The sequence below is a fragment of the Mustela nigripes genome, chromosome 2 (genome assembly GCF_022355385.1).
Source record: "Mustela nigripes isolate SB6536 chromosome 2, MUSNIG.SB6536, whole genome shotgun sequence".
Classification (NCBI taxonomy): Eukaryota; Metazoa; Chordata; class Mammalia; order Carnivora; family Mustelidae; genus Mustela; species Mustela nigripes.
The window spans coordinates 41,346,146-41,368,658 of record NC_081558.1 but is presented as its reverse complement, the minus strand read 5'-3'; the positions used below and the strand labels follow the sequence as shown (position 1 = coordinate 41,368,658).

Genomic DNA, 22,513 nt, shown 5'->3' with positions numbered 1-22,513 from the left:
ACAAGCAGTTAGGAGCTGTACGTAACTTGGCTTTGAATTACATTACAGGAAGATCAGTGATTTGCAATTCCATAGTCTTCCACATATATTTCAATTAGACTGATAGCAGAATTATATTTTTAATCATTGTATTGTGTTAGTAACTTCTTGGAGTGCAACCACTTCAATTGTCCTTGTCATTGTCATCATTACAGCTAATAGCAATTGAAAGTGTTCTATCTGCCAAGTGCTTTACATGCATTCCCACATTTAAACTTCCTAACTACCACAGGAGGTAGCTATCAGGTAGCTATTAACATTGTATAGGTAAGGAAAATGGGAATGTAGGATGAAGTACTTTTAACATAATAACGCATTACTTTTATTTACAGAAAATTATTTTTCTTCTTTTCAGAATTTATTAACTCGGTAAAAATGTTTGCTTAACTGGCTTCCTATGGGAATAAGACCTCAATTTTGCCTGATTTTTATATCTATATTTAATTTCCAAGTTTGTATAAGAACATATATTTGTTAGATAAAATTGCTAAGGATACCAATAGCATAAAATGGAATATCATTGACTAGCTTTGTGGGTAAGTTAACATATATATAAAACATAATTCTACTACTTTAGATTTTAGTTAGCCAGTGTTAATTTGATGAGCAACGTTCACGTTCATCTTTGTATGATCTATACAAAAGAGAACTTGATTACTAATTTACTAGTATAATGAGATTGCAGACCGAAAGTTTAGCAACAATCCATTATAAATCTTCATTAACATACCTTTACAAGCAACCAACCCGTGTAATAATTCAGTATTATCCTTCACTAGTTATTAGGGGAAGCCTGACCCAATCTCTTTCTCATAATACATGGCAGGGGTTACACCAAGTATTATATGGGCTTGGAAATACTTAAACTGAAAACATTCTGTGTTTAGAACTTCTCGCTAAATATGTTTGGTATCTCAATAACAATTCTGAATTAGTAAGATTTAAATATACATCATTATTTATATATTCAAAGCACAGCATCAATCAAAAATTCTGATTACAAGAATATATGCAAACAAGTTTATCTGGCTCTTTCCTCTGACTTAATAATTGATGTGATTACTTGCTAGAAAATTATGATTATACAAAACTGTGTGACATCATCATGGAATCAGTGAAGAACTTAGCAATTGGTAAGATATGAGGAAAAGACAATAGGAATGTTATGATAATATATAATGAACGAAATACAATTTAAAAAAGAAATTTCTGATTTAGGTGTAGCATATAGGCACCCAATCTAAAGTAGAAATTTACAACGGTAATGATAGCAATGATGATTTTAATGGTTGACACTTAGAGCAATCTGCAGTCACTGTTCTAAGTATGTTTTTCTTGTACTGATTCTCACTTCTTACAACAACACCATGACTTGGAAGCTGCTGGTAGCCTCACCTTAGAGATGAGAATGCTGAGGCTTATAGAGGTTATATCACTTCCCTCCAATTACAGACTAAGTAGCTGGATACTGCTAGACACAGTCTTAATTGTGCTGTCCTCTCTTTCAGCCATATAATCAGAATATCCATGCCCCGTTTAACACCAGTATTTATTGGGATTTTTGCTTCATGCTTAGGACGTGGGTAAGGTGATCAAAGGTAGACAGTACTCCTTTGTTCACAAAGCTGAAGTCTGATGGGAATTCCAACAATTGAATAAAATCTCTCTGAAGGTGATACGTTTGTATTTCTGCAAATCATTCAGAGTCTGCATGCCGATCTGCAGGTGTTATTAGGGAAAAATTTCCTACGTTGGGTGGGAAATTCATAGAGATCATTGAAATCCTTAATTACTCTAAGATTAGGTATATAAAAAGCATGTGTTAAACTTGCACTTTTATGTTAATAATTTTTCCTTAAAGATACCAAAAATGCGAGTGAAACAGGATCCTTTAAAGCCTTTCTTATTACCTGTTACTGGCAACTCTCAATAGTCATCCTAACCTTTGTCCTGGATTTAGCTCCAAATCCTATTTAAGAATTTTGGTAACGTTTTTGTGATTATCTCTATAAAGAGAATTATCATCATGCTTTAGACATAAAGAACTAAGATTACGCCTTTGATTATTTGCTTGCTGTCTGATTTTCCCTCTGGATTGCAAACTTTATGGGGAAAGAATCTTCCTGTGTCTTGTTCATCCAGCCCTAGTGGCAAGCATGGTGCTACAAACCACTGGTTAAATACTGATTGGGTAGCTAAATGGATGAATGAAAGCTAAAGCAGGCTAGCCTGAAGGACTATTATTAATCAAATATACTTCCTCTTGACTGAACATTGTGAATTCAAAACACTTACTGTAGTTTTTTACCATCTTACTTAAACTGTGCAAGTTTCATGGACTCGTAATCATGGAATTTAGTATGCAAGCCTTTATATCAGTACAGATCCTGGGTGATTATTTTTGATTAATGTAAAATAATACAAGGATTCTCAAGTTAAATACTCTAACTTCCGTTAAACACTTAATTTTTGATATCCAAATACTTGTGTTTTTTGGAAGCATTTCTGAGTTAAACTCTAATTAGCCTCTTTAAGTAATCTAAAATGGGTCTCTGTTACTTGCAACCCAAGGGGAGCTAACTCTTAAGAACATCTTGTATCTAAAGGCACTGATGAGGAAAAATTGCAGATGGCATGTAAATGATGAAATTTGTTGGCTTCTAAAAGGAAACATATTGAGAATTTTATGTTCAGAGATAGCAAGAAAGAATTTGTAGGGCAAATATTCTGCTTTGTGTAACTAAAAAGTCAAGTGGTAATTCTGGTTTTCAGTATGGATGGATTTAGCACTCAACCAACATCCTCAAGATTCATCTTAAAAGACCTCAAACTGAATATTTCTAAAACTAAGTTCTTGACTATGCCATCCACCCCATTTCAAACCTGTCCCTTTCAGAATTCTCCATCCCAGTAACTTAAATCCCAATATTTCAGTTGCTCAGGCCAAAAATCTTAGAATCACCCTCAACTCTTCTCTTTCTCTCATACTCAACAACTGACTTCTGCAAGAATCTACCACATCTTATTGTTATCATTGCTATCACCCTGTTGTAAGCTGGAACATCCCTTACATAGATCAGGGCAGCAACCCCTTCCTGTTCAGCCTCTTTCCACCCTTGTCTCCAGTAAGCCACAGTGGTGCTCAGGATGCCCCCATTTTATCTCATTTCAGTTAAATACTAAATCCTTATAATGCTCAATAAGGCTTTATATGATCTATCCTCCAAATCGTCCTCTGACTTATTTCCTATTATTTTCCTCTTCTTCACTCATTCCACTCTCACTTCAGGGCCTCTGCATTTGCTGTTCCCTCTGCTCAGAAAGCTCCTCCAGGCATCCAGTGGCTTTCTCTCTCATCTCTTTGAGATCTTTGCTCAAATACTAGTTGCCACCCGACCACCATGTTTAAAAGTGCATCCCTGACACTCAGTCTCCTTCCCTGCTTTGTTCTTTGGTAGAGCACTAACAGCTGTCACAGATTCTATAACTTATTCTCATTTATTTGATTGTTCTCTCTAGCCTGCTTTGACTAGAAGACAAAGTCCTTTAGGGCAGAGATTTTACCATAGCTCTGATAATAATTCTGTCCTTAGAGCTTGGTCTCCAGTGTTGAAGTAACCATAGTTGGTGCCCAGTAACAGATGTTCAACAAACAAGACTCTCCTTCTCTTGGCTGTGTTCCATGGTGGAATCATTCTTACCAAGTTCCATTTTTCAGGGTAAAAGTATTGCTGTTTGCCACTTAAGGCTTATTTCTGTCAACTAAACACCCTGGGGAAAATGGACTGCTTCCTTCTGATAACTCCACTCAGAGCCAAGGATGGTTCTTCTTGGCTCATCCCAGAATCAGCTGTTATGACCAATTGATAGAAAACCTTCGCTGGGCTGGACTGAATCACATGCCTAGACCTTACCCTGGAACAAGGGGATACTGTTTTGTTTTTTCTTCAGTGATGACTGTACATGTGTGTCCACTTGAAAAATCAGAACAATATTAAACAGTACGATGTTTTGCGCTTGGGTTTTTGCTTTTGCGAGCAGAATGTTTATCCATGTAAGCTGAGCTAAAATCAGTTGCCTGAGTTTAAGAAACCTAATCAAGTGTGTCCTAAGGGATTGTAAAGGTAATGTGAGTAAAACAAACACTAAAGGAATAGGCGTCAGAATACTTCAGAAGTTTTTTGTTTGTGTGTGTGTGTGTGTGTGTGTGTGTGTGTGTGTTCGTCACCATACAGTACATCATTGGTTTTGATGTAGTGTTCCATGATTCATCATTTGTGTGTAACACCCAGTGCTCCTTGCAGTCTGTGCCCTCCTTAATACCCATCACCGGGCTCACCCATTCCCTTACCGCCCTCCTTTCTACAACTCTTCATTTGTTTCCCAGAGTCCCTAGTCTCTCATGGTTCATCTCCCACTCTGACTTTTCTTCCTTTCATTTTTCCTTCTCCTAATGTTCTTTATGCTATTCCTTATGTTCGACAAGTAAGTGAAACCATATGATAATTGACTTTCTCTGCTTGACCTATTTCACTCAGCATCATCTCTCCAGTTCCGTCCATGTTGATGCAGAAGTTGGGTATTCATCCTTTCTGATGGCTGAGTAATATTCCATTGTGTATATGGACTACATCTTCTTTATGAGTTTTTGATAGAATAAAAATTGCTGTTTCAAATATATAATTTCATATGTATAATTTAATTATATCATTATCTACTCTAAGTTATGACTTGGGAACTATATCAATGCAAAATTTCCCAAATTTTATATGTGATCTTGCTTCTCAATTTTTGCCATTCCTCTGGGTCTCCTCTAATATGTACTTAACAGTTTGTCTAAAAAATTAACTTACAGGGGTGCCTAGGTGGCTCAGTCAGTTAAGCACTTGCCTTTGGCTCAGGTCATGATCTTAGGGTCCTGGGATCGAGCCCCACCTCATGCTCCCTGCTCAGCAGAGAGCATGCTTCTTCCTCTCCCTCTGTCTGCAGCTTCCCCTGCTTGTGCTTTGCCTCTATGTGTGTGTGTGTGTGTCAAATAAATAAATAAAATCTTTTTAAAAATTAGCTTGTAATTTTTGCTATCATAAACTTAAAATTAAAATGGAAACTAACCAAGTATGGAAATCAATATCATTGCCATAAATAGATGCTAACAAAATAGTACATTAAATGGTAATAAAATCAGTAATAAATACAACAAACAAATATGCCACTCTCCATTTTTTAATACAAGCAACATGCTCTTACCTGTTCAGACCTCTAAGTCTGTTCCCACTTTATTTATGCTGTTAGTATCAAAGAGATATTAAAAACCTAGTATCACCAAATCCAGCCTTCTCTTCAAGTTAATAGGAAAAGCAAAGGGAATTTCTCTCTAGGTGACTTAATGTTATTTGCCGGCTCCTCTATATATCCCATCCCAGATATGTCTATGAACTACTCGTGTCTGTATATGATATACCACCAATCACAGAGACAGCAAGAGAACACACTGTTCACTAATGCACGTTCCTCAGATTTTAGAGTGATTTTTGTTGTTTTTGTTGTTCTTGTTCTTTTATCTGTGGACTTCAACAGAATGATTTCTGATGTTGTAAGTTCTGAAACAAGATAATAATGTAATATTGAACTTGAACAGAATTCAGTCAGGGAGTTTCAGCTAATATTAGATCAAGTCATTCCTCTGGCCAAATGTGTGTAAATCTTATGAACTTTGTAGGTGCTTTGGCACTTTTTTTTGGAAATCTTCAACTTGCTTACAAATTCTCTAGAAACTTTAAATTGGAAATATCCAGTCATTTCAAAGAAAGATCTTCCTCCCTGACATTCCAGGTTGGACCCCGAGAAAAGTCTTTTCTGAGATTCGGGTGAATTAAGAAGTAGATGTTTTTGTTGTGTAGTTGCACATTGAATCCGTTTTCTGTTGTAAGTCATGTGTTTAATTCTAATGATTCTAAAACAAATATGTCTCATTATTAGGGAGAAAGTATCTTTTGGTGACCTGACTCTGGTACAGTGTCCTGTGTTTTAAGCACTTTAATGACACATGCTGATGTTCAACTCAACTGAACTCCAACTACAAAGTACAGTTTCTAGCTACTGGTGAGAACAACCACTTCCCACTAAATCACCTCATTATCGTCAAGGAGTCAAGAAAAAAATTAAATCTTTTGAGTCTTGCATAAATAATCACAGCAAGCATATGTTCTTAAAATTCCATGTTTTGAAAGTAAATGCCAGTTTCATCATCACCACTATGGAAATGCCACTGTTGAAAATTCTAAACAGCAATATTCTTAGTTTTTACTTTTTATTTTATTTTTAAAGATTTTACTTATTTGACAGAGATCAGAAGTAGGCAGAGAGGCAGGTTGGAGAAGGAAGCAGACTCCCTGCTGAGCAGAGAGCCTGATGCGGGCTGACCGTCCTGATCCCAGGACCCTGAGATCACGACCTGATCTGAAGGCAGAGGCTTCTACTTTATATAAAAAGAAAACATTTTCATTGTTGAAAATTTGGGAAAAAAGAAAATTGTAGAGAAGAAAATAAAAACCACCCATAATTCTATCATTCAGAAATACTATCATTAATGTTGGGCTTTCTTTTCAGACTTAATCTTCTGTAGAATGTTTGTCTTATACAGTGGAAGAATGTTGTATGTTTAGTTACCTATATATCATAGCAATTTCCAGCATCCCTAATAGTTTTTCATAAATGTTTCAGTGTATATATAATATTCCGTTGTGATGATATGCCACAACTTAACCATTTTTCTATTGATAGGCATGCCTTATATTCCTAGCTTCATTCTGTCAACAACCTTATGTTTATCACTTGCTTGTAGGCAAGAGGCTGGGGACTCAGTGACGTCTGTAAAGCTGACATTGAGGAGTCTGTTAATCAAATATGCAGAGGACATCATGATGGGTGCTTAAAGAACAATAATTATAAAAACCTTCAATGTTAACACTGTTTTGGTTACAACATACGAAATTACGGAAATAATTTTGCAGCCTGCCAATTAGTAGTGTACTATGTAGTGATAGGCTGCCTTTCTACTAAAATTAAATTAGTTTTTGTCATTTTTTTCTACTTTAGCATACTATCAGCAGTAGAAATTGAGCTGAAAAATCTGTATGATGAAAAATCTGTATGATGTGAAAGTTGAGACATAAATTACCAAAAATTTTAAAATGTAAACTATGTATCAAGTTAGTTTTAATAAAGTGTAGAACTCAGTCAGCCTATTCTGGGTGGGGGCTTCCATATACGACAGGATCTAGAAAGTGAAATTCCACATAGGATAGGATGTGGAAAGTGAAACAGATAAGCTATATTAATATACAGTATACCATGTTTCCCTGTCTTTACAAAAATGTATTGTGTTGCATCAAAGCTATTTAGAATATTGGCTAATAACTGTACCAGTCAGATTAGGCTAATCTAGACCCAGTATCCAAACTCCAAAATTAAGTGGCTTAAAACTACAATGTTTGTTTCTCATTTATCTGACACGTACACCCCAAGTAAGATTCAGATCTAATCCATGCCCTGTTTACACCAGGACCCAGACTGAAGGAGCAGCCACTCACTGGGCTGTGTAGATCTCATGGCAGAAAGAAAAGAGAAGGGCTGGGCACATTCTTCTGTGGCTTTGAAAGCTGCTACTGGGGAGTGACCTGTTTTGCTTTTGCTTACATTCTGTTGGTAGAAAGGAGTCACATGACAGAGCCTGATGTCTGCAGGATGCCAGGGAGAAGCAGAAGTATGTCTTCCTACAGGCAGGGGAACCACAGGTCCCATGGCCAAGCTGAATGTCAGTGAGAGAAGTATATACTCTCCACAAGGAGTAAAGGGCAGAGGACTTGCAAAGATCATAATAATACAATTTACCTCAAAATACTTTAAACAAGAACACAGCCAACCTACTAGCCAGTAATATGGACCATCGAAAAGACGTTTTCAGAGGATCTGAGAATGTAGCTCAGGTTGTTCAGATCCCTGAACTACACCTTCATCTCTTCCAGTGACTGAACCTTCTTCCCTCCCATCCTTCCCTCAGCATCCACCACATCAAGCCTTGAGGGAAATAACAAGTTTAAACTGTTACATTTTGCAGACTTATTCCATCAAAATGTATTACTTTTCTAAATATGTCAATCCAATGTCCTTAAAATGTATAAAAACTACCTCAAACTAGTACTTATTTTAAAAGAGAAGTGTCCAGTCAGATACCTTCAATGGCCAGGCAGGTATCAATGGGCAGGGATGGATGATGGCTGGGGTGTCTTGTCTTAGGGCCAGCCCATTCTCTCGGTCCATTAGAGTAGGCCCATTCTTTTCCATCTGATATTGCATGAGCAATCAGCAATCAGAAACCCAGAACTGAAATGAAAGGTCCTGAGTTTTAAATGTTGGCAACTATGCAAAATTAAAGTACATTGGGTTAGCCCCTTCTATGCACCGCCCCCCGCCCCAAAAATTTGCAAGCTGGTTGATGCGCTTTCAGGTCTCAACTTCTGATCTGAAGTTTTCCAGTTCTAGAGCAATTTCACTCTACTGTAGGTTTTATTTTTTAATTTTTTAAGATTTTATTTATTTATTTGAGAAAGAGAAGTAAGAGAGAGCATGAGAGGTAGAAGGTCAGAGGGAGACACAGACTCCCTGTGGAGCTGGGAGCCCAATGCTGGACTTGATCCTGGAACTCCGGGATCAGGACCTGAAGCGAAGGCAGTCACTTAACTGACTGAACCACCCAGGTGACCTCTCTAATCTTTAATCTAACATATCTAATCTTTAATCTAACAACTGCTCTCCAAGGTCTTCTTGTGGTTTTACAGTTGAGATACAGTGGCTTCTGTTAAGTTAAGACAGTAGCTCAGGACATTTGCCTTGGAAATGGCCACAGTGCTTCCAGGCCTTGGTCTAACCTGTAGGAGGTAGATCTTTTCTGTGCTGTTACAATACCTGGCACACAAGGCTAGGCAGTCTTTTTATAGAGGTTGTGGAACCCAAGGTTTCCTGCTTGAGATTTGACCATAGGAAGATAGAAAAGAAGAACACTGAAGGCTCAATACAGGGTAACAGAATGTTGGTGAGGATGGAAACCAGAAATGCAAACAAAGATGCTAAAGGGAAAGTTGGATCATACAATGAGCAAACTCAACCTGTTCCGAATTTGCCCACTGTTTTGCCATCCCAGTCACTTGATTTTAGCCACAGATTCAAACAACCTGTATTATTTTCCCAATATATTTAATTTATTTAATTTAATAGTTAGATATATTCATTTTAAAAGACAACTGTAGAGGCGCCCGGGTGGCTCAGTGGGTTATGGCCTCTGCCTTCAGCTCCGGTCATGATCCCAGGGTCCTTGGATCGAGCCCCGAGTCGGGCTATGCTCCGCAGGGAGCCTGTTTCCTCCTCTCTCTCTCTCTGCCTGCCTCTCTGCCTATTTGTGCTTTCTCTCTCACTGTCAAATAAATAAAATCTTTAAAAATAAATAAATAAATAAAAGACTACTGTACCTTTACTAGAAACAGAAAATCACTAATACTCTTTATCGTAAGGTAGTGTCTCCAAGATTTTTTTAATAAAATGAAAACAAAGCAATTATTTGAATAGAAGAATTTTAAAAGTTAAACAATACAATGAAATGCAAAGAAAAATAAGCCTAATTGATTTTCAAAAAAAAAAAAAAGCATACCTGAAAGTTAGTTTTGCAGTGGGCTAATCAGGGTCTTTGTGAGAGTTACTAGTAGAGTAATACTCTTTTCTTGATCAGTTGGTTTAAAATTAATTATTTGTGTTAAATAATTAACACAAATTAATTAGTTAGTTTGAATTGTGACTGTGTATTTTAGGATGCTTACCAGACATCTGTGTGCAGCTGGAAACATCTGAGTTATTTGTGTTTGCATAATAGCCTTTGTTCCGTATCATTATTTAGAACCTAGTTTTAATGATCTGTGTGTTATGTGTGAAGTAGATTACCACAGATGTATCAATATTGGCTTCATCCAAAATAATTATATCTGTGAATCAAGAATTGGACATGACAGGCTTTTTTTTTTTAACTTAACATGAAAATATGTACATATTTCCAATTAAAAATGTCATCCACCTAAAATCATCTCTAGCGGTAGAAATATTAATCCTTGGGAACCACTAATAAGACCCATGGTTAGAAGTCAGAGAACATGTCTGTCTCTTTGCCTAATGTACTGAGAAGGATCCCTAACACATAAGAAGTTGTTATTAAATATGTAGTCAAAGGTAATTCCAGCTGGAGACATTGTTCCCCCAGGGTCTGTATCATCAGCTAGCATTAGCTTTGCTTTTTATTGCCAGCACCCGTGTGATGTCAGTCATCATGACTTGTTGAATTTACACAAATGTCGTCTGTTGCATCCCTCCAACTCCATGGCAATCATCATCATGTGAAGTGCTTCTTCCATGAAGTGCTACCAGATTCTCCCAACAGAATGCCCACCAAGATCTTCCTCCTTTTCCTTCTGCTCCCATAAAGATCTGTGAAACCACAACACTGGTAGTATCACTTCCCTACCTTCACTTATGCATGGCCTTCCAAATTGCCTACAAAAAATTTCCTTTTCTAGTTCCTTTGGTCTCCTGGACCCTTCAGCATCTGGCTCTTACTTTCTTCTTCAACTGCATCTGCTCCATCCCTTCTCCTCCTCGCTACCATGTAACCAGTCAAAACCTCTGAGCTCCCCGAGGTACCCTGCTATGTCCTGCCTTTGTGCCTTGGCATATGTTTATCCCTGTGCTGGATACCTTTCCCTCTCTTGCCTCCACATATAAAAAAACATAATTTGCCTTTCCAAATCTACTCCAGATGTTGTCACCTCCTTATTCCTTTTTTCCTTAACACGTAACATACAGATATTTCTTGAATAAGTCATTGAATCAATATACCAGTTTTGAGGGGTGTTTTTATTACTCTGTTCTTTCTTTGTGTGATGTTCCTTATCATCTTAGCCTCAGTACAACTGAACATACTCAATCTCAAGACTATCCCAGTTTGGTCTTTATAAAATGTGTAGTATTTGTTGGGATGTCTTGGAGAACTTTCAACTGTGTAACTAGACAGTTCATTTTGAGCCTTTGAGAAGTGTGGCTAGCCAAATCTTGTTCATTCTTCATTAACACAAAGGAAATGGGTCAAACTTGTTTCTCGATAGCACTGTAAAAGTGTTTTCTTTATCCTTGAGTCTGTGCTTTTTACATCAAAACATCAGTCATTGACAAAATCTAAATTGATGTCTACCCCTTGGCAAGGCATTGGACTAGTGAATAAAATTGACCATATCAAACTTCTCTGTGTCAGAGACTTTACTGGACATTGTCTCTGCTTGCAAAGATCTTACAGGTTAATTGATATTAATAAAACTGGATATTAATAAAAATGAAATCACAAAGAAAGGTAAAATGTACCTTTATTGAGGATTAGAAAGGTCCTGGTATCTGAAAAGAGCCCCCACTTTAGTCTGAGAAGTCAGGAAAAGCATTCCTGTGACAGAGGAAGTTGAGTATATTTTGTGACATTCTTGTTTAGTATTTATTTTCACATCATGTACAAATCTGTGATCAGTCATTCAGGAGTTAAATAAGGCCTCAGGTACTCAGCACAGTCTAATATGGGTGGCTTAGACTTTGGCATTAATCAAAACTGGCTTGAATCCGCATAATATCTTTTACCCATTGTGTCGTTTAGCAAGTTCTTGCTTTTAATTTTTTAATTGTAAAAATAAACAGAACATGAATTTTCCATCTTGCCCGTTTTTAAATGTATAGTTCAGTAGCACTAAAATTGGTTGCTGTGTAACAGATTCTAGAAGTCTTTCATCTTATAAAGCTGAAACTCTGTAACCATTAAACAACAATCCCCATTCCCAGCACCCAGCCCCTGGCAAGACCTTTGTGTCCTTATAAATTTGAGTACTCTAGGTACTTCATGTAAGTGGAATCATATAGAGTTTGTCTTTTCTTGACCAGCTTATTTCACTTTGCATAATACCCTTAAGGTTTATCTATGTGTCAGCAAATTTCCTTTCTCTTTAAGGCAGAATAATACTTCCTCTTACATATACCACATTTTGATTATCCATTCATCTGTCGACAGAGTGCTTCTCCTTTCGGCTACTATGAATAATGCTGTTATGAACATGAGCGTACAATTGTTTTTAAGTCTCTGGTTTCAGATTACCCATGTATAGAAATGGACATTATTATTATTATTTTTAAAGATTTTATTTATTTATTTGACAGAGAGAGATCACAAGTAGGCAGAGAGGTAGGCAGAGAGAGAGGGGGAAGCAGGCTCCTCGCTGAGCAGAGAGCCCAATGCCAGGCTCGATCCCAGGACCTTGAGATCATGACCTGAGCCGAAGGCAGAGGTTTAACCCACTGAGCCACCCAGGTGCCCCAGAAATGGATATTATTATTATGCAATGAGAATTAAGTGAATTATATTATATGAAAATTATACTATATAAAAAGCACATTTTACCATGCCCATATGATAAATAAGCATTTAGTTACTATCAATAATAAGATTTTGAACATGGAAAGAAAGTTTATTTGGTATAGAATTTTCCAGAAAATGTTATGCTTATCAGTGGTTGTAAGAGAGATGATTTGGGAGTGCTTCACAAACACTTTTTTCAAAAATTCAGTAATGCTTCATTTATTGTAGAGAGTACTGTAAGAACATAACTAGCATATCAAGCCCACGCTTGTGTGAGTATTAGTGTTTGGGAGGAAGCTAAGGTAGATGTTTATTTTTTTGAATCGAGTCTTCTATTTAAAGATAGCAAAAATTATAAAAGTGGTACATGATTATCTGAAGCTCAGGAAACACTGATGTGATTCAGAATAAGGGTAATCAGACCCAGAACAAACCTTAATTTTTTTCTTCCTTTCCCTTTTCCTGTTTTTATCTGTCTGTTTATAAGTATCCAATTGAGGCTGCATTCATTCAACTCATCTGTTTTGGGACTGATACAAGATAAGCCTCCGTGTTATACTTTCAGTCATCTCTTCTACAAGACTAGTGCTGGAGGAGATGATTCAGCCAACATGACTCAAGCCGGGTATTAATAAAATCCAACCTCCCGAGCACACATCTTTCGGTCGAACAGACCATGCTGCTTTTGCTCCCTGAGCTGCATCCCCCGGAACCTGTCCCATTACACTGCTGTCAGGACGCAGGAAATCACAGACTTTGGGAAAATGTTCTAACGCTTGTGCATTCATTTCATTTGGACTGAGTCACCAGAACATGGTCATCAGTATTTCACCCCTAAAGCAACTGCCTTTATATACATTTTTGTTATCAAAGCAGTGCAGCTTGAACTCTCTGCGCTGACCTCAAGTCTCTGCTAATGCCAGATCGCGCCGTTTCAAAGGCAGCATAGAATAGTGTGAAAGAGCAGACACGAAGCAAAAGAGTCTGCAGGGAAGACAGCCTTGTTCGGTGTCATTAGTCACATAAATGTATCTGAGAGCTCTTCCCATCTGTAAATTCAGCCGTCTTTCCCCCATGGCATGAGTCAATGATGTTTAGAAATTCCCCTGCATAGCCAATATTTTATATCATTTCCCCATTACAAATTCAGTTAACCAGATCACATTCTGCGGCTAAATCCACAAGTACAACATATTTCAGCACTGCTTTGGGCCATTGTGAGGTTGTGGCCAAATGGATAATATTGTGTTTGTTTTGTGCTTGACAGGAAACTGAATTTTAATGTCCTGTCTGTGCTGCCACCGAGCCCCCTTTCCCCAGCACGAGTATGTGGTCTAGTGCTGGTGAGAGGGAACTAAGCTTTGAATCCAAGTCTTTAAACCCCAGAGAATTTCATTCATTATCGAATGGAATTCTCATTAATGTTTTAGGGTTTCGCCTTATTTTTCTCAAAAATTGATTTAAAACTCGGAAAACGAAGAGTGAAATATAGACTCTCTGCCGCAGTTTTTCATGGGAATCGCTGTTACTTCATGGGAATAAATAAAAGTAACCCTTATCTTTGATTGCCTCCCATTTTGCCTATCTCATCACACAACGCTGGCCTAAAAATCATCCGCACTACATTTTGTGCGTCTTTAATCTCCTCAGTTGGCAATTTCTCTCAGCCTCTGTCTGGATGTGTCAAAGTGGGTCAAGGCTGCCTTCCTTTCTTGCCACATCAACAAGCGTCCCTCTAGTGGTGGATCAAGGAATTTCCTTATCTCCACTATCAACATGTTTCCAAAAGTGGCCCCTCAGCCACTATTGAGAGATGTCCTCAAAGATGTCATGAATATAATGAAATGAATTCTCATGATTTAACTGAAAAACCTGTTTCCAAGGAAACTTAGCGATACTTAGTTTTTTTTTGTCTGATCCCACCTATGTGCTGCATATTACTAAAGAGATTTTACTGTCTTTTTATAAGCTTCCTTTAAGCCATGCTCTATGTAAATTATCACTCATATTCAAATCTGGTTCATTTTCTCATTTTGTATTTCAAGCTCCCAGTCAGCCACCAGGAAATGTTGTTTGGAATGCTACAGACACTAAAGTGTTACTTAATTGGGAACAAGTCAAAGCGATGGAGAACGAGTCAGAAGTAACGGGATACAAAGTAAGATATTTGCAATGCTTTCTTTTCCTACTCCTGGCAAGGGAAGCTCAGATTGAATGATTTTTCTAACTCTGGTAATGTGGTTGCCTTAATCTGATTTTAACATAGATCAAACTTCTTGTAAAAAGGGTATTTTTTCTCCCAAATGTCTGATTTCTTAAATACAAATTTAAGAGAAGTAATTCTGGTCACGCAGGGATTTGGGACAAAATAGTTATAAATTGTTTATAATGTTAATACTTGGCTAATTCTGATGTTCACCTATATACTACTTAAAAAACAACTGAAATTTTTGGCTCTAATCCGTGGGTCTGGTTTAAGATCAGTACAGTAGGGGCTTGCCCTATCTCTCCAGCCTTATAAATGCCCAAGCCAGCTGAACCCTTCCATAGAAGTTGGCTCTTTCTCCGCTCCTTGATTTTCAGGACTTGATGATTCTAGTATGTGCTGACCCTTAGTCCAAGACCTATGAAAAGAACTATGAATGAGACTTATATTCTGGTGACTATAACAAGATAAACAATATAAGTGAGGTAACAGAGTAATCAGTTCTATGAAATAAAGTAAGAATAGGTAATGGAAGAAATTAAGGGTATTTGTTCATACATTTTAGGTGTTCTATAGGACTAGCAGTCAAAATAATGTACAAGTGCTGAACACAAATAAAACGTCAGCGGAACTTTTGTTGCCCATTAAAGAGGACTACATTATTGAAGTTAAGGCCACCACGGATGGAGGGGACGGAACCAGTAGCGAACAGATCAGGATTCCAAGAATAACCAGTAAGTTGTTCAAAGTCAACATTTACTTTATTGATAGCATCAGCATTAAGAACTCCCAAGAGTGAGTCGGTCGATGTCCTTCTGTCTATTTTCCTCCCCATGACATCCTCCATCTAAATGGAAAGAAGGTTTTGGAATATGAGAGATGACAGAGAAATTTCTCCTGAGTGATACAAAATACAAAGAAAGATAATAACAAATAGAAAATACATTAGAAAATATTTAGCAGAATTTTATTAAACTGAATTTTTTTCCTTCTTATGATCTATACCCAAATTTGCCTTTGGATTGCCTCTAAAGAACAGAATTTCTTGAACATTTCTCAAGGGCAATGTTAAATGCACCAACTAGTTTTAAGATCTTTGTTTGCCTCCTAAAAATTATACATGAATCTTATTAATTCTTTAAAAAATGGAAAATTTAACATGGTTAAAGTCATAAACCACTTGGCCAAACCAAAAAACACTTCTTAAAAAAATTATTTGTTTCTCGTGGCGCCTGGGTGGCTCAGTGGGTTAAGCCGCTGCCTTCGGCTCAGGTCATGATCTCAGAGTCCTGGGATCGAGCCCCGCATCAGGCTCTCTGCTCGGCAGGTAGCCTGCTTCCTCCTGCCTGCCTCTCTGCCTGCTTGTGATCTCTCTCTGTCAAATAAATAAATAAAATCTTTAAAAAAAAAAAAATATTTGTTTCTGAATTCGAAGGAGGTTCACACTAACTTTTCCTTTCAAAATCCAAATTAAACCTATTTTATAATAGAAATTACACCGTTAGAATTAAGGGAAACAGACTCATGTTCTTATTTTATTTTTAGGACTATTTTTTTTAAGATTTTATTTATTTATTTGACAGAGAGAGACAGGGCTAAAGAGGGAACAGTAGTAGGGGGAGTGGGAGAGAGGGAAGCAGGCTTCCCCCAGAGCAGGGAGCCTGGGCTCCTGACCCTAAGCTAAAGGCAGAGGCTTAACAACTAAGCCACCCAGACGCCCCTCATGTTCTTATTTTATCAGTGACAGTGGTGCAAGAAATTTCATTTACTCTTTCAAATCTCAAATTTGGAGTTTGGGGACCTCAGTTTAAATGGAGTTGAAGCCATCTTCATATTCTATTCTGTTGTTCTCAGTGACAGGAATAGCCTTGTTCCCTGTTTCCTTTCATGGGGCTTGACCTAGTCTGTAATCTTGGGCATAAGATTAAAAGCTCTCTCTTTAATCTTAGAAAACAAAATGACATCATTAGGAAGTAATGAGAAAGAGGGATATGGAAACTTAGAAGAATTTTATCTTTACATGAAACCATAAAGACTGCCATACTTAGACTGAAACAAATACTAAACTATACCCAGAAAATGGAAAGCGTTTATCTAAGAACTGAGTTCTACAGCGTAAAAATCTATAAATAAACCATTTCAGACTATAGACATTTTAAAAACTGCATGTACTTCAATAGAGCAAAACGAGAAATTTAAGCTTGTTATGATTATTATATAGGTTTTAAAGTAATTAAGATAGACTCTCTTATTCCTCGAATAGCGCAAGATGTAGAGTTCACATTCTAGTATGACCACAGTGTGTTACAAAGAGTCGACTCTATGCTTTTGCAGGAACAGACACAATCTTTGCATTTTAGGGCTGCTGAGTCAAGAGTAGCCTTTTCATCTGACATGTGCCGTCTGCTGAGCTTGCAAGGACTAGAGTAGACAAGGCCATCTCTAGAAAAAATGGAGCTTTTATTGATTTCCTTTTTTTTTTAAAGATGTTTTATATTATGCCTAATAATTTTTCTAGAAATGCATAAAGTAGAAACTAACACAGGTTTTTCCAAACTCTTATACAATGAAGCTTTCTTTAATTAAACCATTGAATTATCTCAAAATTGTCTGTAATAGAGTATAATTGTTTTCAAAATGATTAAGTTGTTTTTGCAATTTCAATTAAAGTTAAGTAATATTAGATGAACAAAGCTTTGATTCATTTTTTAAAAAATACTTAAGTACGTCAGAGTTTTTAGAGATATTCTTGACAAGTAACATAGGCTACATTGATAAATAAAATGAGGGTTAATAATAACTTGTGGTTTTAGGTTAGGTTCATGGTATGATTTGATTTTGATAGGGGAGGCATTGCTTTTGCCCTGGTTATTTATATTGGTACAGTCCTTATTAATAAGCTATTTATCATCTTTGACAGATATGGATGCAAGGGGTTCTACTTCAGCCATCTCTAATGTCCACGTTGTGTCAAGTTATATACCTGTAGTATTGTCCTTTATTGTACATGCCTTGTGGTGATATTAACTTTTTTTTATTATTTATTAGAAAGTTAATTGGTTACAAAAAATAAGTGCTTTCATGAAATTCAGTGATTATGCATGGTTTTTTTTTCAACTCTGTATTTTTAACTTTCTATAGGTAAAATATGAATATAGTAAAAAAAAAAACAACAGTAAATCCTTTTAGGGGAATCTGAAATGCCTTAATATTTACCTGATAAACCAAAGGAATTTACACATTACCTACATTAGATTTTTGATAAAGATCTTCGTAAGCTATGATTTTAAGCACTGCCTATGGATAGACTCACATGCTCTCCTGTGGAAACATACACACACATACACACAATGTTTATTTGTTTGTTTTTTCATGTAGAAAAACTCATTATTTAATCCAAATGTTATGTTCCCATTAGAACAGCATTGCTCAGAAGACTTAAGCAGTGTTATTCTGATATGTTCATTTGATATACTCAAGGGTAAAAATACATTTTTTAAATTACCCTGTTTTGAAGAGGGTGCATATGTTTCAAAAAGATGTTGGAAAATGCTACATCAGAGATAGGAACAGTGCTGTTTTGTTTAGGTATGACAAAGCTGTGAGATTCTTTACAAATCACCTTGCTCTCACTAGTTTTTCATTTTTCATCTATAAAATGTGGAGATAATACCCAGCATACCTGCCCCTACCCTGTGCATTGTTTGTTATGAGAAAAAGAAAGGAATGTGAAAGTGTTTTGTTATTCTTAACACTCTGAATCTGTGCAAAATATTAATGAGAATTTTCTTAACCATATAAAAGTCATAAGGACCAGCCACTTTATTTTTAAAGTTTGCATTCTATTATAGGTAATGCTTTCTTTTTTTCAATGATATTATAAAATTGAAATGATCCCATTTTATTCCTCCTCAAATATTAAAAAAAAATTAAAAAGTAATTGTTTCCTTCACACCTAGGAACAAGCTTTCAGGTTTTATTAAAACATGGAGAAAATAAGGAATGACCTGACTCTCAACTCAAATATTAAGCAAAATTCACACAATTCTTTATTTCCAATTTCTGATTCCATTAAGGGACCCTCTCTTTTTTGGATGGTGGAGATGGTTTTTTAATGAAATCCAACTGTCTATCAGAGTGAGTCTGGCAGGCTTTTTAGTTCCTGAGTTAAATTTGTAAAAGAACCATGGCAATGCTGCTGACTTTGATATGTATGACTCAGTCTTTCAATATGTGGTTTTCAAAAGATTGTTGAAGACATGACTTCATAGCAATATGTAAAGAATATATGAAAATCGACAGATTGAGTGTTAGACATTGCAAAATCAATTTTTTTACCTCTTTCCTACCAATTTCACATTTTGCAGGAACTTGTTCTTCTTGACAAAGATATCAGAATTTGAAACCAATAGTTCAGATATCAAAAACATAAAAATTAGCAAAATTCTGATACCATCATGAAATGTTACTTTACACTGAAAGATTACATTTGAGATAAAGTCGTTATACACAAAGGAGAAAAAAATATAACTTTCTCTGCAAGGTCTGTATATACTGTATATATCTAGAAAAAATCTGGATGGCTAGTAGATTTCATATGACCATTGTTATTTCCAGTCAAAAAGTGGGGAAGCACTTTCTCCAATACCTGTATTTTATGCTACATGTAATGGAGTTGTACCTTTTTATTATTTAGTAATTCTGATAATATGTTCCTATACTTTCCATTTTCAAGATGATTACTCTATTGTTTCCTGGCATTTGTAGCAATATATCTCCATGAGATATGTACTTTGTTTCATATTGAAAAGTATAAAATTTATCTTTAAATTCTGTGTGTGTATCCTATGGTTATCTGTATGTATTATTTTCTATTATTCAAATAAAATTTATAACAATCAAATGTCTATGCATGATTAATTGTGCTATGGTCAAAAAGGATATTTTAAGGGGGGAAATGGGAGGACACCATAATAGTTATCCTGATGCTATCATTTCTTATATTTTTCAGCCAAATTTTAATCTTTCCATCTTTTAAGAGAATTTTTTAAAGTTATTTTTATACCCTACTGACTTAGTAAAAATAGCAGTTTAAAACAGTGGCCTTTGTATTAAAAGTATTTCAGGTATGGGGAGGGAGGGAAGGGGAAGTAGAAAATTTACTTTATATAATTTCGGTATCTAGTTTCTAATGACTTGGTTGGTGGTATCTACACCCACACTTTTTTTTTTTTAAAGATTTTATTTATTTATTTATTTGTCAGAGAGAGAGAGACAGCAAGAGAGGGAACACAAGCAGGGGAGTGGGAAAGGGAGAAGCAGGGGAGTGGAAGAGGGAGAGGCAGGCCTCCTGTGGAGCTTGGAGCCCAATGTGGGGCTTGATCCCAGAACACTGGGATCATGACCTGAGCCAAAGGCAGACTCTTAACGACTGAGCCACCTAGGTGCTCCTACACCCACATTTTTGACAAGAATTTTCTTAAGATTAATATCAACTTATCAAGTCCTTTGTAGTTTCTCACTGGTTTGAGTGTTTGAACCAGTGTTTGAGACTTTCTAAACCATTCTTGTAGTGTAATGTATTCTAAATATTAAAAAAAAAATGCTAGAAAAGGTCAGTTTGTAATTAGTAAGGAGTTTTAAATATTATTGTTGATGTAAGGAAAATTCAAACTAAAGTAACAATTCAATTGTTTTCTTACATGAGAACTCAAAGATATATTTAGAGGCAGGACAATCAAATGGGGAAAGCACGTGTAGCGTTTGTGCCACAGGTTAGTGTATGTGTACCTGTGTGTAGGGAGGAGTGATTTTTTTTTTCTTAAGATTTTATTTATTTATTTGACAGACAGAGATCACAAATGGGCAAAGAAGCAGGCAGACAGAGAGCGGAGGAAGCAGGCTCCCCACCTAGCAGAGAGCACAATGCGAGGCTAGATCCCAGGACCCCAGCAGAAGGCAGAGGCTTTAACTTACTGAGCCCACCCAGGCACCCTGGGAGGAGTGATTTTTAAAGAAACAGATCATACCCTTAAAACCTGTGCCCAGGTCCTCTCTCCTGAAGCCAAGGTCATTGGACATGGCAGAATCAGGTTATATTGCCTTGGTCTGAATTACACCCTCACTAATTAGGGCCACATGACCCTGCTCACATTCAGTAATTTCCCTACGCCTCAGTTTTCCTATCTGCAGAACGCGGCATGGTAGTATTACTCTTAAGAGATGTCAGATCTTCAGTGTCTACAGCACGCCTTGTGCTGAATTTCACCGCTTGTGAATTGAGGTTGTTGGTGTGCCCACTTAAAAGGATGGAAGTTAGGGGCACCTGGGTGCCTCAGTCAGTTGAGTCTGCCTTCAGCTCCGGTCAGGATCCCAGGATGGGATCGAGCACCACATCAGGCCCCGTACTCAGCAAGGGGTCTGCTTCTCCCTCTCCTTCTGACCTTCCTCCCCGTTTGTTCTCTCTTTCTCAAATAAATAAATAAAATCTTTAAAAAAAAAAAAATAGGGTTGGGAATTAGTTAATGAAACCATGTGTGTTAGTGCTTGGAGCCAGGCTCTTATCATTAGACTTCTCATCAGTTGATAAATACATGACATTGGGAGACAAAAGTAAACATTTGAAGGTGACTTTCTTTTAATACGTTTAGAACTTCAATCTCATTCTATGGAGAAGAAAGGTACATGATACCATTCATTCCTAAAAGAGAAGGTAAAGTGATTCTGTATCAGATTTTTTATAAGAATATAACATTAATAATGTCAGAACATCTTCATTGTCTTTATGCCAGATTCTGAGCCACTTCACTATTGCTAAATTAATCATCACAGTTAAGTACAAATATCAAGCCCATTTTGCAGATAAGAAAACCAAGGCTCAACCAGATTAAGTACACTTACAAGGTCATTCTAACAAGGGCAAGTGAAATAGGATTCTAACGCAGGCTAACTGCAAACCTGGACCTCTATAGCATGTTTAGATCCCTTTCAAAATCAGACCAGTTAGATTTAGAGATTTTGAGTAAGAATTTGTAGTACCAACTTGTAGTGCACTTTGCTCTGCCTCTGTTACTGATCATAATTCAAATTGGGGAATGGAAAAGCTGGGAAACTTTCCTTTGGCAATTGTAAATTTTGATATTCTCTAATTCTTACATGGAAGTCTATCCAAGATAAGACTGTCCCAGCTTCAGAATTTTTTAAGTAAAAATTATAAAAATATTTGTCCTTTGAAAAATATTTCCTAGGATTTGTGTTTGTCACCATACATTTTCTTTAATTTTTTTGAAGGTGGTTTGTGTTGATTTTCAGTAATTTTACCATTTTCATTGAAAACGTAACACAATGGCTCAATAAAATAAAGAAAACGCAAAATGATTAGGATGCTACTAGTTCTTTTTTTCCAATTAAAATCCCCCCTGCCATTTCATATTCATATAATGCCATCTTTTTTTGAATTTGAAATTAATCTTAATTGGGTTTATTTTTTTCTGAAACATTGAACCCTTTTTTAAAAAAAATGTACTGATATTCATTTTAAGTTGGATATACTTCAGTAAACATTGGAGGTAAAATCCCACAGTAGCAGTTACTACATTAGCAATTAGTAAATTACACTATTCTTTTGAAAGGAATGATATAAATAGATTGGAATATGGCTTTTTTAATCATTAGGTTTTTCTGCTTTTGTTTTTATTTGAACACTGTGCCCTAATTTAACATATTTTGCTTTATATGTAAGCGATAATTACCTCTTGAACTTGCACATGGAATAAGCG

The 22,513-nt window shown here is 36.4% G+C and overlaps 1 protein-coding gene across 1 annotated transcript in view; it reads left to right on the top strand.

Moving 5' to 3' along the window:
- Positions 1-19,629, top strand: part of CNTN3 (contactin 3) — a 338,845-nt gene extending 319,216 nt beyond the window's left edge. Inside the window, exons 21-23 of the mRNA XM_059390166.1 lie at positions 14,575-14,687; positions 15,301-15,469; positions 17,656-19,629. Of these exons, the coding sequence (XP_059246149.1) occupies positions 14,575-14,687; positions 15,301-15,469; positions 17,656-17,756 (383 nt within the window). The 3' untranslated portion in view covers positions 17,757-19,629. The remainder of the gene's footprint in view (positions 1-14,574; positions 14,688-15,300; positions 15,470-17,655) is intronic.
- The last annotated feature ends 2,884 nt before the right edge of the window (positions 19,630-22,513 follow it).